Here is a 14,817-nt window from a genome sequence, read left to right on the forward strand (position 1 = left end):
TTTGCACTTATCTTGTTCGTATATTTTTTTCCATTTGTTCCTTGTTATTCTTCCCATCATATATATTTTATGTCCTTCTAAACTGTCGTGCTTGCTGCAATGTGGTTCGGGGAGACGGGGCCAGTCAAGCTGCCCTTGACGCAGCTTTTATCCCGTCACCCTCCCCACACATCGTACATGCCCCGTATTTGTTGTGGGAAATAAACTGAAACTGAAACGGAAACTATTCGTCCTATCGACGTAATTTTTTTGCTCATCATCCTCACATCATCCTCTATCGATTACAGCCATTTGTTTGATCTTAACTGTTCTGACAATGACAAAGCGGCTGCCAACACATTTTGCGGACACGACCTCGCCGACATAGCCAAGTAATACTTTTGCATTCATAAGGACAACGAGGCCACGATGACGCGAAGGAGCCTTTTTACATGACAAACCTTGTGATGTGCTTCCTGTTGTTTTTTCCGAGCCACTTGACTCCGGATAACGTGGTAAATTACTCGACACCTAAGTCATACAGTTACCTTGAATAAGGCAAATCCGATTTCTGCTTTTTTGGAACTTTGTCGAGTGCGCAGCCAGATTATTCTGCTTGCTGTGAACGACATTTGTGGCAGGCGTCGACGTCTCGCTCCACCGTTAATGTACGCAGGACCTCAATAATGCCCTTTTCTTGCTCTCTTGGCCCTGGGATAGCTGCACAAGCGTATACATGGACGTTTCCTTTGAGCTTCGCATGAAAATTACGTTCACTGTGCTGAGCGAAATACTTCAAGCCACATCTGCTTCTTTTTTAAAATTTACATTCAGATGCCCGCCTTCTGCCTGATCAGAGTCGATTTATTTATTTGATTACAAACACTGCACGCCCTTTTTGGGCCCAAGCAGGAGTGGTTACAATGGTGTGAACAAAAACTAAAGAAACAACAAGGTTCACTTGGGAAGCAGCAGCGCAGGAATATACTGGGATGTGTGAAAAAATGCTAAGTTCAGAATAAAAAAAGACAATGAAAACAGTTCAACATCAATGACACTTAACATGGCGCTTCAAATATCTATGTTTTGAATGCATCCAACAATGCGTCAACACTTCAGCAGTTTAATTACTGCCACAGCAGGCAAACTATGCCAAAGGGCGATCACACGTGGGAACAAAGAGTATTTAGTATGAATTCATATGACTGTCTGGTTGTAGTACTGTTTCGTTGTGGTTATTACGTGCAGAACGTCTGAATGGTTTCTGAAGAAAAACTGATCGGGATATTTTAAAATGGCCATGATAATGTTCATATATGATTTTGGATCTAGAAACTGATCTGGGCTGTGCCAGGGTTTGAAGGCCGGCCCTATTTTGCAGGTTAGTAACGCTGGACTGGCGTGAGTAAGATGAGAATATCAAACGCAGTGATAAATTCAGAATACGCTCTAACCTGTTATTAAGATATTTCTGATGAGGACTCCAGATTAAAACAGGGTATACTAATGTGCGCCTAAAAAGTGTTCTATAAACATGAAGTTTGATCTCAGGGAGAGCTTTACCCAACTTTCTCCGGAGAAAGCATAGCTCACTTTCTTCATGCGACATATAGTTTCTATACGAGGATGCTAGTTTAGGTTGTTAATGATTATTACACGCAAATACTTAACTTAATCGCATTTCATTGTTTGAGTTGCGTCTAATGAGTGCGCAAATTTTCAATAATTATTTTTATTCATAAATGTGATACACTTAGTTTTGGTCGCATTTCATCCTCCACTTTAAACGTCGCGACTGAATACATTTGAACGACTCATTAAGATTGGTGCATAATGAAATGCGGTCAAGTTAAGTATTTGCGTGCAATAATCGTTGAAAATCTAAGCTGGCATCCTCATATAGAAACTATATGTCGCATGCAGAAAGTGAGCTATGCTTTCTCCTGAGAAAATTGGGTAAAGCATGACGAATTTCATTTTTCTTGCAAGCGCATAAGTTTAGTTCCACTTGTGTCAAGCGTTTTATCTTAGTCGATGCAATAAATTGCCACATATGGATGTTTTTTTACTCCGAAAAATACAAATGCACCTATGTTATTGATTGTAGTTCCAGTTAAGTAAATGCCAATAATTAATATCTGTGGAAAATGTTGTTTGCTTATGCCTTGTAGATCCCGAGAAAAAGGTACACAAACCTTCAAAAATGTCGTTTTGCGAAAAACGTCAGTAATGTATCTGAAAACCGTTCTGTTCATCAAAACTTATCTTGACAGAAGAGCTACAGGAGGAGCCTTAGCGGCTCAAAAATGTACTACGAACAAGGCCAAATTTTTAACCGAAACCAAAACCTGAGCTTCTTATCAAAAACTTCAGAGCATTGAATTTTTGCAAGTGCGTGGAACGAAGAGACCACGTCGAAGTGCGCCCATTTTTCCGGTCGACGTGACCAAGAAAAAGGACAAAAAAGGACAAAAAGAACAAAAACACTCAAATGTAGTTGTCTAATATATTCTCTGAAGATAAAAAAATTCCCTATCAGATGATCGCAAAACCTCAAAGTAGAATTTTTTGACAAACCAAAATCTCACCTCACCTTAAATATGACGAAATCCATGAAAAAATTTTGCTATCAATTCCTGTTGCAACGAGTTTAGTCACTAAATCTTGATAGGGGACATCAAAAACGTTAGAGATATCTAGAAAGATAGCATATATTTGGCATCTATTAAGTGCGCTACCTAAATCGGGAGTTATCTCCGCTAGCTGAATTATTGTGAAGAGCCCTGAGCGAAATTTATGTTGACTATTGTGGAGAAGGTTGTTAGTTTCTAAATGTGTAATGATAGCTTTAAACATAATGTGCTCTAGCATCTTGCAGCTTGCACTCGTAAGTGATATAGGCATATATAGGTATTCACTTGTAATTTGAAGCCGGATTTATGTATTCGTACAATTCTGGCACATCGCCAGTCGTTGGGCGCCTCACCGGTTTCTAAGGGTGTATGATATATTTCATTTAAGCATTTTTCAACCCAACTACTGTGTCGCTTAAGCAAAATATTACAAATCATGTCTGGGCCAGGGGGAAACATGTCTGGTGTGCTATTTGCTGTGTTCGCCAGGTTCTGATCGTACTGCAATGAGAAAATTCTAATAATCTGGGAAATAGCACTGCATGCCTTTTCCGGGATCCCAGCGACGTCTAACCACTTTCTAGGACTGATGTTGAAAGCAGACACTTGTTGAAGCTCGCGACAGCGAAAATAGAGAACAACCACACGAGTCCAGTGCTACTTCGAACTTCGCGCTTAGCGGCTTGCTGTGAACGCTGAAGGCGACTGGCGGCAACTGTTTCGTCTTTTTTATGTAAAGAGAAGCTTGGCACGTAGTCTGGGTGACTGGCGTTTGAAACAGACCCCCACCCCCCGCATTCAACTTATGATCGCACGCGCACGGGATACCGCGTCTAATCTCCTCATGTTGAGAGTACGATAGAACGGGAACGAGTTGCAGACGTTGATTTTTGCACTATTCGTCGCGGGATCGAAAGCAACCACGCAGATTAAAAGACAAAAAACTAATTGATCATATTTTCATGTAGAAATGCAATGCTAGCCGTGAAGCAGATCCGTCGCTCACATTGTTCCGCTCTACCGCCGCTGCCCATCGCTTTCGCCCCTACCTGACCGCAATAAACTTGCGCCGCTATGTCTTGTGCCTTGGGGCTAAACCAACCGCGCTACAATATCTGGGCATATGGTGAATTATGTTTAAAAAAATCGTGAGGGCGGTACACCGAATGCGGGCGGTTTTGCCTTTTGCCTACGCAATGAAAATTACTGGTGACGCCAGCACCGCGAGCGCCACCGCATTTTGGCGACGTCACAGCCTAACACCAGCCCCGATGTTCCCAGTGACCCACAAGGCTGCACGGTCCCCCGCCGATCAGTGTTCCGAAGAACTGCCACTCACGGGCCGTGACAGTCCCTGCACATCGCCCTCTTTGAGGTGTCCTCGCTCCGGGTGAGACTTAAGCGAAAAGAAATCCATGTTTCAAGGTTAGTCGTGTGTAATCAGTGACGGACACATGATTTTCAGCGTTTTTGCTACCGTGTTCCAGCGAGAGCGACACTTGTGTTCCTGAAGCCTTCGGGCGTGGTTGTGCCGCCACGTGCGGATGCGCGATCACGAACAGACGCCACCGGGGAGTCATTTCCAATATTCATGAATCACGGAGATTTCGAAGAAGGTGACCGATGGGCCAGGCGGTGCTTCTAGTGCATGGTCCAATTGGTGGTCTGTACTTGGGACGTTGTCGAGGTGACCATCTCCGCATTTGCGGCTGTCACCTGTGTATATACTTGTGTAAAGGTAGATAAACTCGATTCGTCCCTTTCGTGCGAGTCAGTCGGAGCACCCCGCTTACGGATGTGGAGAGCGATGTGTGTGTGCTTCATTCCAAGATGTTATGTAGCACATAAATCTCCCCTCTCCCTCCCTCCGAGCTTCGAGTACGGACGGGCGGAGCACCAAGAGTTTGTGCGCTGTTTGTATATTTGCATTTGTATGTTTTTCTTTTGGACTCCGCGACTGCACGGAGCTGTCAGTTTTACGGCAGGTCAAAGATACGTGCCACAGTCGCTACGGTGGACAACGCCGGGCAGTGCGCTTGGCGAGGTACTGACACCCTGGAGTGTTCCACGAAAGTGGGAGAGGGCATGCTTCGTTTTCTGACGCTGGAAGCGACGAATCATCCGCGCTGTGCCCTTCTGTCCTGATTCGACGGTTTCGCCGACGAATGTGGTTGTTCTCTTTTGCAGCGTTCCGGGATGACGTATCGTCAACGAATCAGTTCCTTCGACAGCTTCGCAGGTGACAACGACCGCTCGTTGACGCATGTCGTCGTGAAGTGAGGCGCACAAGCAGATACACTTTGTCAGACAGGCTGTGTTCGCCCGCTGACTGCTGATGCGAGGGTTTCTGAGGTTTGTGAGTGATGACAAAGTGACGACGCCGTCTGCCTCGGGTACGAGTCTTCGCCTTAACTGTTTTTCTGTGTTTATCTTTTATCAGTCTTTAAATATGCAAAGCGTGGTAAAGCGACGGTGCTTGTTAAACTAGTGGAGATTGAATTTACTTGTGTAGCATTAGATGGCGATGACTAAATCTTCTTTCCCATATCTTCGATTTGATATTTCGTCGTTTCCCCAAGCTTTGATTGATCGAGTGCTTGGAAATTTACCCAATTCATTGCTGTGCCCACTGAGGGCGGGCACATAAGGATTAAAAGAGGCTGCTTTGGGGGAACCGGAGACTGGTGCTCGTCGGGTCTATCTGCGAGCCAGTCATCTGTATATAGTTTTCTTGTTGTTCTTGCGTTGTTTTATTTGTTTTTTTAGTGTAAATAAACACTTAACTCTTCGGAAGATGACTTTGAGTAATGCGATTGAGAAAATTGGCACCTGGAAGACGTTTTGCGTTATATTCCATCCTCGCCATTTGTTTCTCTCTCAACATCAAGAAAGAGGGAAGGAAGATCGCAGATCACAACTCTGCCGGCAAAGACTAATTTGGCATCGATATTGTGCTGAAAGTGACAGAGTTGCAAGTTATTAAGGATGAATGAGTTTTCGCAGCAGCTGGAACGGCTAGGCAAAAAAAAAGAAATGGTAGCTCACGTTTCCTGCGGCAGTTCTGTGATTCAAAAGACATCGCCTCCTCTTCGGTTTTTCTAGTGGCCCATCGTTTGTTGTGGGGGTTGCCCGACATGCAGGGAAAGGGAGGACTGGCAGCTTGCCTTGCGGCAGAGTTTGAGAAAAGAAGACTGCTAATGGGCCTCGTCAGCGATACCGAGCCTTAGCCGTGAAACGCCTCCTCACTATGTCGTCTGCTCCGAGGGCCGAAGACGTAAAACGTCGCAGTAGAATAATTGTAGTTCGAAGAGAAAGCGCGCTGCGGCTGTCGATGTGCGCAACTACCAACGTCGTCTTATATACTTCCACGCACTCGTGGATAGACGAAACTTGTTAGCTGCTGCCTGGAACCGGCGCAGGAGCCTGCGATAATTAGTCAATTCACCAGGCTGTGCGCGTAAATACCCCCGCGGGCTTCAAGCCAGCTTGGAGCGTACGGACAGTTAAGTACCCGCACGAAGTTAGAAGCGTAGCACTTTAGAGCTCAATATCCCGCGCTTAATTATGGGCAAAGCTTTAGTGATAAAATGTTCGCCATGACGCCACCAGAGAAGAACGGCGCAGTGTCGAGTTACGGAGAGCTCGCTTCTGAGAACTTGCGGTTACCCCTTCCCGCGAAGTACGCATGATAAGTTTCTTAGTAAGAGTTAAAACAGATCAGCGCACAAGATGAGACAAACGCAGAACGGGCTTTGTCTTGGTCTTTCTTTTCACCCGTGTCACGGACGAGATGTCACGGTGCTCGCCAACGCCCCGCCTGTCGCTCCCCGTCCGGGGATGTGCTCTCACCGTGCCAGCCTGAGCCGCCCGGCGTGCCAGTGCACGTCCTGCGGCCGGAGCTGGACCACGCGAACCAGGCGCTCCCTGGCAGCGGAGCCGGCCAGCACGCGAAACACATCGCCACCGCCTTCGTCCCAGTGCAGCCTGGTCGCCTCGCACCTGCGCAGCGATGTACCACTTACACGGGGCACTGCAATCTCGGGAGAGGGGAGCGCTGCAAGTTAACATCGCTAGTTTCGGCCGGCTTGTGCACAGTAAACAGTGGGATACACAACGCCAAAAAGAATGAACGAGGGAAGAACCACATGGACAAGCGCCGATGAAGCGCACCTTCCGGCCAATTGACGACCAAGACCTGTCGTCATTGTCGTCGGCGGCGTGAGCGAAAAAGCAGATGGCCCACCTGCCACCTAGATCACGTGACTTTGTGCCGTCCTCACAGCATGCCCACCGGATTGTGAGCAAACTGCCCATCTTGGCACGTCAAGTTAAAATAATGACTGGTTGCGAGAGGTTGCTCGGGGAGAGCAACCTCACAAGCCCCCACCGGTGGCTGTGTTTGCAACAGCCACCTCCTGGGACACTCGCGCATCGCTTAAAGGGCAGCTGGAATGGTTTTCTCAGATTGGAGGTTATTCAAGAATTCTGACCTACGGAGCTTCGTAAGGGATGCAAATTATTTTTGCACTAGCATTTAAAATGGTGACGCAATCGTCGATTAAAACCGCGATGATGTTCAGGCTTCTCCTCACTGCTTTAGAGAAGTGCGAGAAAACTCGCTGTGACGTCATTACTGCCGAACCTTCAGATGTTCGCTGCCTTCGCGTTCATGCTGCTGTGCGTCGTCCGATACCGCGAAACAATGCTTTCTGAGGCTCACCTTTAATGCCGTTGGTTTTCTACCATTAAACAAGTGTTTATTCGATGGAAACTTAGTGCTGTTGTATGCGACGTCATTAAAGGGGCTTCTGCTCGTCTCTGTGCACTGCAGAGAAGCCTCAACGCCGACGACGCTTTATTCGGCGATTACATAGCCGTTTCAAATGCTAGGGCTAAACGATTTCGCTGGCTTTGCCTGCATGTTTCACACATTGGGTCCTTTTAAATTCATCGCATTCTAAAACCTCTTCAGCTGCCCTTCACCACGTGCGGAAAATCGGTTTTACCCTCCGTCTCGACCTTCATCATCATCATGGGTCGGGACAGCGCTGGCTGGGCGACGTGCCCTCTAGGGGGAAGCGCGAGCAGCGGAGCGAGTGCCGCCTAGGTGGCTACGCGGAATTCCGCGCAGCCGGTGAGCATAACGTTTTTGAACTAGAGGGAAAACTGGCGGCCCTGCACCAAGGGCTGATTGGGCATAGACACGGCTTCGGACTCGCATCTGAATGCTTGTTGAGTGCTTTACGGAATGGATTTCTTGGTTGTTCAGTATCGTTTTCACTCATGTTTTGTGCGCTTTTGCGGTGGTGCAGTTATCAAGCTCCTCAGGAAATTCATTTCAGATCCCAACTATCTGAAGGTGTTTGACCAGAAGGGCCTGATCACAGTGTCTGGGGCCTGCTGGGCCAGAAGTGCGTTTGCCCCATCGCTTGAAGCCAATTACGAAGTAAGCTAGCTTTGTCCAGCGGCTACCTGTGAATTGAAAGGTGAATGAAGGGAATCAAGTTTTTGTGAATGCAAAACTCAGCAGCCTGCTACTGTGACCACTGTGCACCTTTCTCGCAGGAGACCCGGAGGCACTTATTGTTTAGAGGTGCAAAGTACTTCAACCAACGCTACTTATGTTAACCGTTATCGTCAAAGGTTACATTTGTTTCATTTCAAAGTCTAGCGGTGGCCGCGCATTGCGTGCTTTGGTTTGGTTTATGGGGGTTTTACGTCACAAAGCGACTCAGGCTATGAGGGACGCCGTAGTGGAGGGCTCCAGAACTTTCGACCACCTGGGGTTCTTTAACGTGCACTTACATCGCACAGTACACGGGTCCCCACCATTTCGCCCCCATCGAAATGCGACCACCGCGGCGGGGATCGAACCCGCGACTTTCGGGTCAACAGCCGAGAGCCATAACCACTGAGCCACCGCGGCGGCGCATTGCATGTAGAAGCGACTAAGACTTCATGAATTAATTCACGGAAATACCCGCATGGTGCACTTATCATCCTGAACACGGCCGTCTCTTATTTGCGGTAGGAAGATTTCCGATTCCTAATTCATGCTTTAGTGTGCTAGCACTTACAGTGGCCATTCCCTGCATTTATCCGTTGTGTGTCTGTTTGAAGCCTGTTTTGTGGCAGACTGCTCACCTGCCAGATATTGCAGGGTGTTTTACCTAAGAATTCATACAATTTTTAAAAATAGGCTTTTTGAGTTAGAAAAGCGCTTTTTTTCAGCGTAGCGTTGTCAGCGGTGTCGTACATCGGAATAGAGCCAAGGCGTCCTAGCCAGCAGGCAGGTTAACTATTATTGATTAGTTAACTTCTTAACTATTACGGTTATATCCTCTTTACACGGAAAGCCTAAACTGCGGTTATAAGGCTTAACTATGGTTAGCGCAAACCGTAGTTACTAGCGCTTACACGCGGTTTGGGCATGTCGGAGTGACGGAAACCACCATGTGATTACCTCCATTGTGAAGTTGTGACTGCACCTATAGCAGTGCATTATTAAACAAGGTTACATTAAAAAGGCTAAATGAAAGAAAAAAAAGGTTGTTTATCGCGCTACCACCTGCGGGGCACAGTTTTGCTTATGCATGTGGCGGACACTAATGAAAAGCTAAAAGAAGCCTGCAAACATTGATTGTAGCTGACTTTTTAGCCGACATAATAGCCACCTGTAGGCACTGCTTTCCTGGGAGCCGTGATGAGAGCATTGTGTCCCTTTTGACTGCAATCTCAACTCGTGTACGTGATTAGTGCCGTCAAGTGCGGTGTCTCATTGCCTGCTTACTTTTTGGGTGTGCAATATCGTGTCCTATGAGTGTGTCGACGTTAAGCATTCAGGCTGCGATGGCTTCAAGCAGGCCTGTGGCGGACGTTGAAGACGACGCCGACGTTGAATTTTGGGCTACTTTCGCGGCGCATCAGGCAGCACTTCAACGCCTCCGCTTGCTCTGAGCGCCGACATCGACATGCTGGAAGCGAAAAGAAGGCGTCATCGAAAGCGATCTAAACGCCTTTTGTTGGCGGCGGTGCTTCAATCCAAGCGGCAGCGAGCTTTATGGATGTACTGTGGGATACACTGGCATCCCTCCTCGTCCTCCGCGCTAGTGGCGATCGTGGCTTCCACGCGTGCGCGCTGCCGGGAATATGGAGAGAAGGCACCCCTGCGACTCTGCTCATTACCGCCCCAGCACTGACGTGACGTCACGGCAGCGCTCTGCTTACTGCGGAGAGGGTTGCATACCTGAGCATGTCGGCAACGATTTGCTCCTAGGTAGGCGTTCAAGGGGATAAAAGGAGGAACTGATGGCAGGGAACGCTCTCTCTCGCTGCTGGCCCAGACTTGCACTGCCCCCGAGGAACCCCTTCGCTGCCCGCCGGCCCCCGAACCCAACGCCGGTCGACATCAACGACTTGGTGAGCTACTGAACATCCATTTTACGGATAGAACATTCTTCCCCAGTGTGCTTTGCCTCGCGTTAGGATAATAAACTATTTCCTAGCGTTCCCTGCCGTTGCCTATTTCGTCCGGACCCGCCGTGGCTGCGACTCTGCGGCACGGGTTGGGGAAACGTGTCGCGTACGAATAACGCCTGCGTGAAGCTGGCACGGAACGCCGGCTGGACGCAGAGTGACCCCATAGTACCCACGCCCGAACTCGTCGTAAGAAACGGCGCTGCCCCATCTTCTGGACAGCGGCTTCCGCGAAAATTTCAGGATCAACCACTTCACATTTCAGTACATTGAGGGCGTTTGCGAGAGCATGCGTCGGCAAGACAATAACATGCGAAAGGCAATTGCTCTGGAAAAACGCGTGGCGATTGGCATTTACCGCCTGGCAACGTCAGCTGAAGAGCGGACTGTCGCAAACCTCTTTGGCGTGAGCCCTGCCTCCGTGATTATGACATTCCGAGAGTTCTGCGCAGTAATTGTGCACAACTTGGAACCGCGATTTGTGGGCTTCCCGAGGTTGCATGAATTGCAGGAGAGCATGCGCCAGTTCGCTGCTGTTTGTGGCTTCCCTCAAGGTGTTGGTGCTCTGGATGGCAGCCAAATCGATGTGTGCCCTCCAAAAGAGGAAGCGGCAGATTATTTTAACTATAAAGGGTGGTACAGCACCATTCTCCTCGCTGTGGCTGACCACAGTTACAAGTTCCTGTACACCAACAGTGGGAGTCCTGGAAGAAACAATGACTCTGCAGTGCTTCAAACCTCACGACTTCCACGTATTTTAGCCAGTAATCTGTTTCAATTAGAAACAAAGACAATTCAAGGGGTCCAAGTTGGTCAGGTTCTCCTTGCTGACCAAGTGTTCGCCCTGCAGAGGCATGCAATGAAACCTCACCCCTTTCCTGGCACTGTTGGGTCGCCCGCACAGACCTTCAACTACCATCTATCACGTGCCAGACATGTTGTAGAAAATGCGTTTGGACGAGTGAAGGCACGCTTCAGAATGTTGTTGAAGGGACATGAGTGCGATATCTACAATGTGAACATTGTGATCCGAGCTGCTTGTGTGCTACACAATATCTGTGAGCAACTCAGTGATCACTGTGATGCAGGCTGCCTGGATGCGGTGCAAAGCGCAAACGAAAGGCGACCTCAACCAGTATGCACGAGTAGCCGAGTAGAGCCGTCAGGAGTTGCAGTAAGGAATGCCCTGGCGAACCACCTTGCAGGCAACAGAAACATTTTACACAAATCTGGCATAAGGTGGCACAGTCTTTAGCTTTTTGTGAGAGTTACAAAAACAGACGTTTAGATTTTTGCTGATCGGCAGAGATTTGGTTGTTTCATTACCAGTTTAAAGAAGAAGAACGTCCACTTCTGAAGAGGCCATAGCACACTTAAGAGAGGAGTCACTGCAGAGATGAACGGCACTGTATGCGTATTGAAATAACCTAGAATGAGTGATATCAGATGACAAATTCTTGACATACAATTTAAACAAAAGTGGCTACAAAACTTAACTCGGACGTACACCAGATTGTAAAACACTTTTGAGCTAAAGTAGTAGTCTGTTTGAATGACCTGAGCATGGCTACAAAAGTAGTTCTCGAAAAAAGTAATAATAAATGCATTGTCTCGCAAATCTTTCATATCCTTTGTTTTGAACTTTGCTTTCTATTCTTCAATACCCTGAAAGCAACAGTGACGTTACTAGTTGCCTGCACCCAGTCCGTATTCACATACTACTCTTGTAGTGCATATGCGTGCTTACTTATTAGAAATTACGCCTGTAAAATATCTTAGTTACCCTCATCACATTCTGGTGTGTCGTGAACTGCAAACCAACAAATATTGAGCATTGATAATGAATCTTTAATTAATTATTTTATTTATTTATTCAAAATACCCCCAAGGCCCTCATTCGACGGTCTTACATGCGGGGGTGGAAGCGCGTACAAGGCATTGTGAAAGGTTATAATAATGTACGAAAACAAGAGAGAAATCACAAATATAATGAGGAATAGGCATCCACAAAAAGAGTCGAAACAATGCACACAACATCAAAATTTTAGGAATAAATAACAGCACCGCAAGGAAAAGACAACGCTGGAAAAAGTGCACTGAAGTACACATCAAAAATAAAATATATAAAGAAGACAAAGCGGAAGAAAGTACGCTGAAAAAAAAGCTTTTTAGTTGTTGAAACCTGAGTGAATAAACTGTTGGAACTTATTTAGGTCAGATTATATGGCAATGTGTGATGGTAACGCGCTCCATTCGGTTATTGTGCGCGGTAAAAAAGAGTATGCATAATGGGATGACTGGCAGTTAATGCGTTTAACTTTGTAAGGAGATCACGACGTGGGAAGGTAACTGGCGGTGGCTGAAAGAATTCACTATGAAGGGAAGACTGGCGATAAAGAATATGGAAAAGTGATATACGGGAAATTTTACGGCGCAGTGCTAAGTTTTCTAACTCGGCTTTAGACTTCAATGAGGTGCTGCTGGTGTAACATGAATAATCACAGAAGATGAATCGTGCAGCACGGTTATGCAGGGCTTCGATGTTACTGATGATATAAGTCTGATGAGGATCCCAAATGGCAGACGCGTATTCGGGTTTCGGACGGATTAATGTGGTGTACGCTATTTTTTTACATGTGTTGCGGCATCTTTTAAATTATATTTGAGAAATCTGAAAGCAGGAATAGCGGAGGCTAATAATGTGATCATATGATGATTTCATGATAAGTCGTACTAAAGGTTAAAGCCAAGATACTAGTAACTTGTGGTGAATTCTACATTATTGCTATCAAGAGAGTAGGTGGTAGGAATACGTGGCTTGTTGGTGAAAGACATGAGCTTAGTTTTGGAAAGATTTAACGGCATTAACCAATTAGAACACCTAAAGCTTATCGCTTATAGATCAGATTGCAGTAATTGGTTATCAGTGTGTGGGGTTTTAACTGGGGAGATGAATACTTTCTCCACGCTTAAGCGCGGCTGACCCAGATCAAAACCGCTAGGCCCCACCCCAGGATCGCGTGCGCTACCGAGCGCTCGCTGACCACGGCGGGCCTTGCTCTAAGGGAACAAAGGAACGACACACTGGCTGACACAAACAGGCATTTATTGCTACAACAAAATAAAGCCAGCTAGCAACAAAACACTCTAAGGAATCGAGGTCGTCCGACTCACGAGCATGGTCACGAGCGAATGTTAGCCCACGTTAGGGCAGGGGATACTCCGAGGCCGGATGGGACGAGATACGGGAGCATGTCTCCCCGCCACTTCCTCGCCCCGCTGGCGAAGAGCGGAGCCGGGTGCTAAACGTCCGTTCGCGCCGACGATCCCAGCCGAGAGAGTGATGCTGTAAGCTACGTCCCGCGCGTGACGCAAGCAGTCTCTGTGGCGCCCTCCCTTGTTAGTTACGGTAACTAACCAGGGAATGCGCCCCTCCCTTGAGGCGATGCTGTCTCTGCAGGGTGCATCGTGGGAAAGCTTACAAAGGGGACTGCAGGGGACGTCCCCACAAGTGTTACAAGTTGTACATCGATAAAGCACACAATCGTCAGCAAATAGTTTGATTCTAGACGTCACGCAACTAGGTAAATCATTAATATAGATGAGAAAAAGTAAAGGTCCCAGTACACTGCCTTGTGTAACTCCAGCCGTAACATTAGCATAACCTGGGTTAGAGTGGTTAACTTATGTGAACGTGATTCTAGATGAGAGGAAATCTGCTATCCATGCAATAAGATTAGGGTGAATGTTCAGTTTTGAAAGTTTAAGTAAGAACCTTTGGTGAGAAACGCAATCAAATGCTTCAGAAAAATCTAAAAATATTGCGTCAACTTGAAAGCCATGCAGCGTCAATCAGTGCATGTATGTCGTTAATAAAAGCGGCAAGTTGGGTGTCGCGTGAGTAGCCCTTGCGAAAACTGTGCTGATGATCGAAGATAATGTTATGATCTTCAAGATTGTTGACGATCTGAGTATGTATGATACTGTATTTACTGGTCATTATTTTCTTTATTTTCTTTTGAAGTAAGGTATCGGCATAATAGCCGAACCAAGCTGGCGTTGATGTCATTGCCCTCTTGGGTCATGCGCAACATATTTCTCCTAAATTTGTGGGCCCTTTTCTCAGCTTTCATTGCTTGCGCTGCTTCTTTATGAAGCGCAAGCGGTTGCTGAACAACTGAATTATTGTCCCGCTTGCATCGGCTTCTGTCGCCTCCAGTTCTTGCGCCACCAACGTTCGCTCGGCTGCTGCTGCCCATGGTACCACTGGTACTGGGTAGCACAGCCAGAGGAGGTGTACTCAGCACTGCATCAGTGGGGCTGCTACCCTGGTTGCGTGCAATGCCGAGGAGTTGGGTGTCCATGGTGTCTTCGAAGGGCCCGTCTTCCCCTTACGCGAGCACTTCTGTAAGGGCTGGTGCCTCAGTGACGACTTGCAGCTGCACACGACCAAATATAGCATATTGTATTTTTCATCTTCCCAGGTGAGGGGTCAAAGCTGCCTTGATGGTGTGCAATCATCAGCTGCCGCGACCTATGCCGACCAAAACAAAGGGACAGTTTAAAACTTTTATCTGCACATAACTGCATAGATATATTATTGAAGAACTTAACAATACAGTCTAGTAAGCTGATCACTCAAAAGAAATAATGAATAGCATGTTTAAAATGAGTGAGACGTCGAGAGTGCCACTGGTAATATACAGAGCGTCCAGGCTAACTTTAGCCA

At 47.1% G+C, this 14,817-nt stretch overlaps 1 protein-coding gene across 1 annotated transcript in view; it reads right to left on the reverse strand.

The window, feature by feature from the left end:
* Positions 1–14,817, reverse strand: part of LOC144126257 (uncharacterized) — a 113,861-nt gene that overhangs the window by 54,959 nt on the left and 44,085 nt on the right. The window contains exon 7 of the mRNA XM_077660367.1: positions 6,462–6,611. Coding sequence (XP_077516493.1) covers positions 6,462–6,611 — 150 coding nt within the window. The remainder of the gene's footprint in view (positions 1–6,461; positions 6,612–14,817) is intronic.

Source organism: Amblyomma americanum, chromosome 1, assembly GCF_052857255.1.
Source record: "Amblyomma americanum isolate KBUSLIRL-KWMA chromosome 1, ASM5285725v1, whole genome shotgun sequence".
Classification (NCBI taxonomy): Eukaryota; Metazoa; Arthropoda; class Arachnida; order Ixodida; family Ixodidae; genus Amblyomma; species Amblyomma americanum.